General features: G+C 59.6%; 1 protein-coding gene across 1 annotated transcript in view; it reads right to left on the bottom strand.

The window, feature by feature from the left end:
• The window catches only part of LOC104278865 (chloride intracellular channel protein 2-like), a gene marked incomplete at its 5' end in the record, with an annotated part of 1,009 nt that extends 479 nt beyond the window's left edge, over positions 1–530 (bottom strand). Inside the window, 2 exons of the mRNA XM_009875976.1 lie at positions 11–47; positions 425–530. Of these exons, the coding sequence (XP_009874278.1) occupies positions 11–47; positions 425–530 (143 nt within the window). The remainder of the gene's footprint in view (positions 1–10; positions 48–424) is intronic.
• Between the last annotated feature and the right edge of the window lie 32 nt (positions 531–562).

Raw genomic sequence — 562 nt, 5'->3', positions numbered from 1 at the left:
TACCCCCCCCAGCCGATGGAACTCCCGCAGCAGGGCTTTCTCGAAATCTGGGTGGGCAGGGACACAAGTGCAGTCAGCCTGGTGACCTGGGCTCCTGGTACAGCCCAGGGCTGCATCCGCGTGTCTGAGCCTCTCCCAGGCTCAGTGCAAAGCGAGAAAGCCCTCAGGGCCACGCCAGCGGTGCACAGCCCTGACTCTGGCCAGAGCCTCTGCTCGCAGGGATGCCCCGACTCCCCCTCCCGGACCCACTCTCCTCAGGGAGAGCCCCGGGGAGCTCAGAACTGCCTTCAGCCTCCTCTGCTTGCTGAGGAGGCTTTGGTGAGGAAGGCAGCAGGATTTGCCCCCAGACAAAACCATCACCCCCTCCCCAGTATAGTCACATACCTATAGTCACATCCCCGCAGCCCCCACCCGTCTCTCTTACTGATATTTGCTTCCTTGCGCGGGTTCTTAATGTACGCTGAGAACTTGGCAAAGATGTCACTCCCCACATCGAAAGACTCCTTATACTTGGGGCTCAGGTGCGGATACCTTTAAAGAGACGTTCGTGTTTGTGCAGGCA

This window comes from Apaloderma vittatum, unplaced genomic scaffold (assembly GCF_000703405.1).
Source record: "Apaloderma vittatum isolate BGI_N311 unplaced genomic scaffold, ASM70340v1 scaffold14419, whole genome shotgun sequence".
Lineage (NCBI taxonomy): Eukaryota > Metazoa > Chordata > Aves > Trogoniformes > Trogonidae > Apaloderma > Apaloderma vittatum.
Note: the sequence above shows the minus strand (reverse complement) of the source record. Positions and strands in the feature narration are given on the sequence as shown.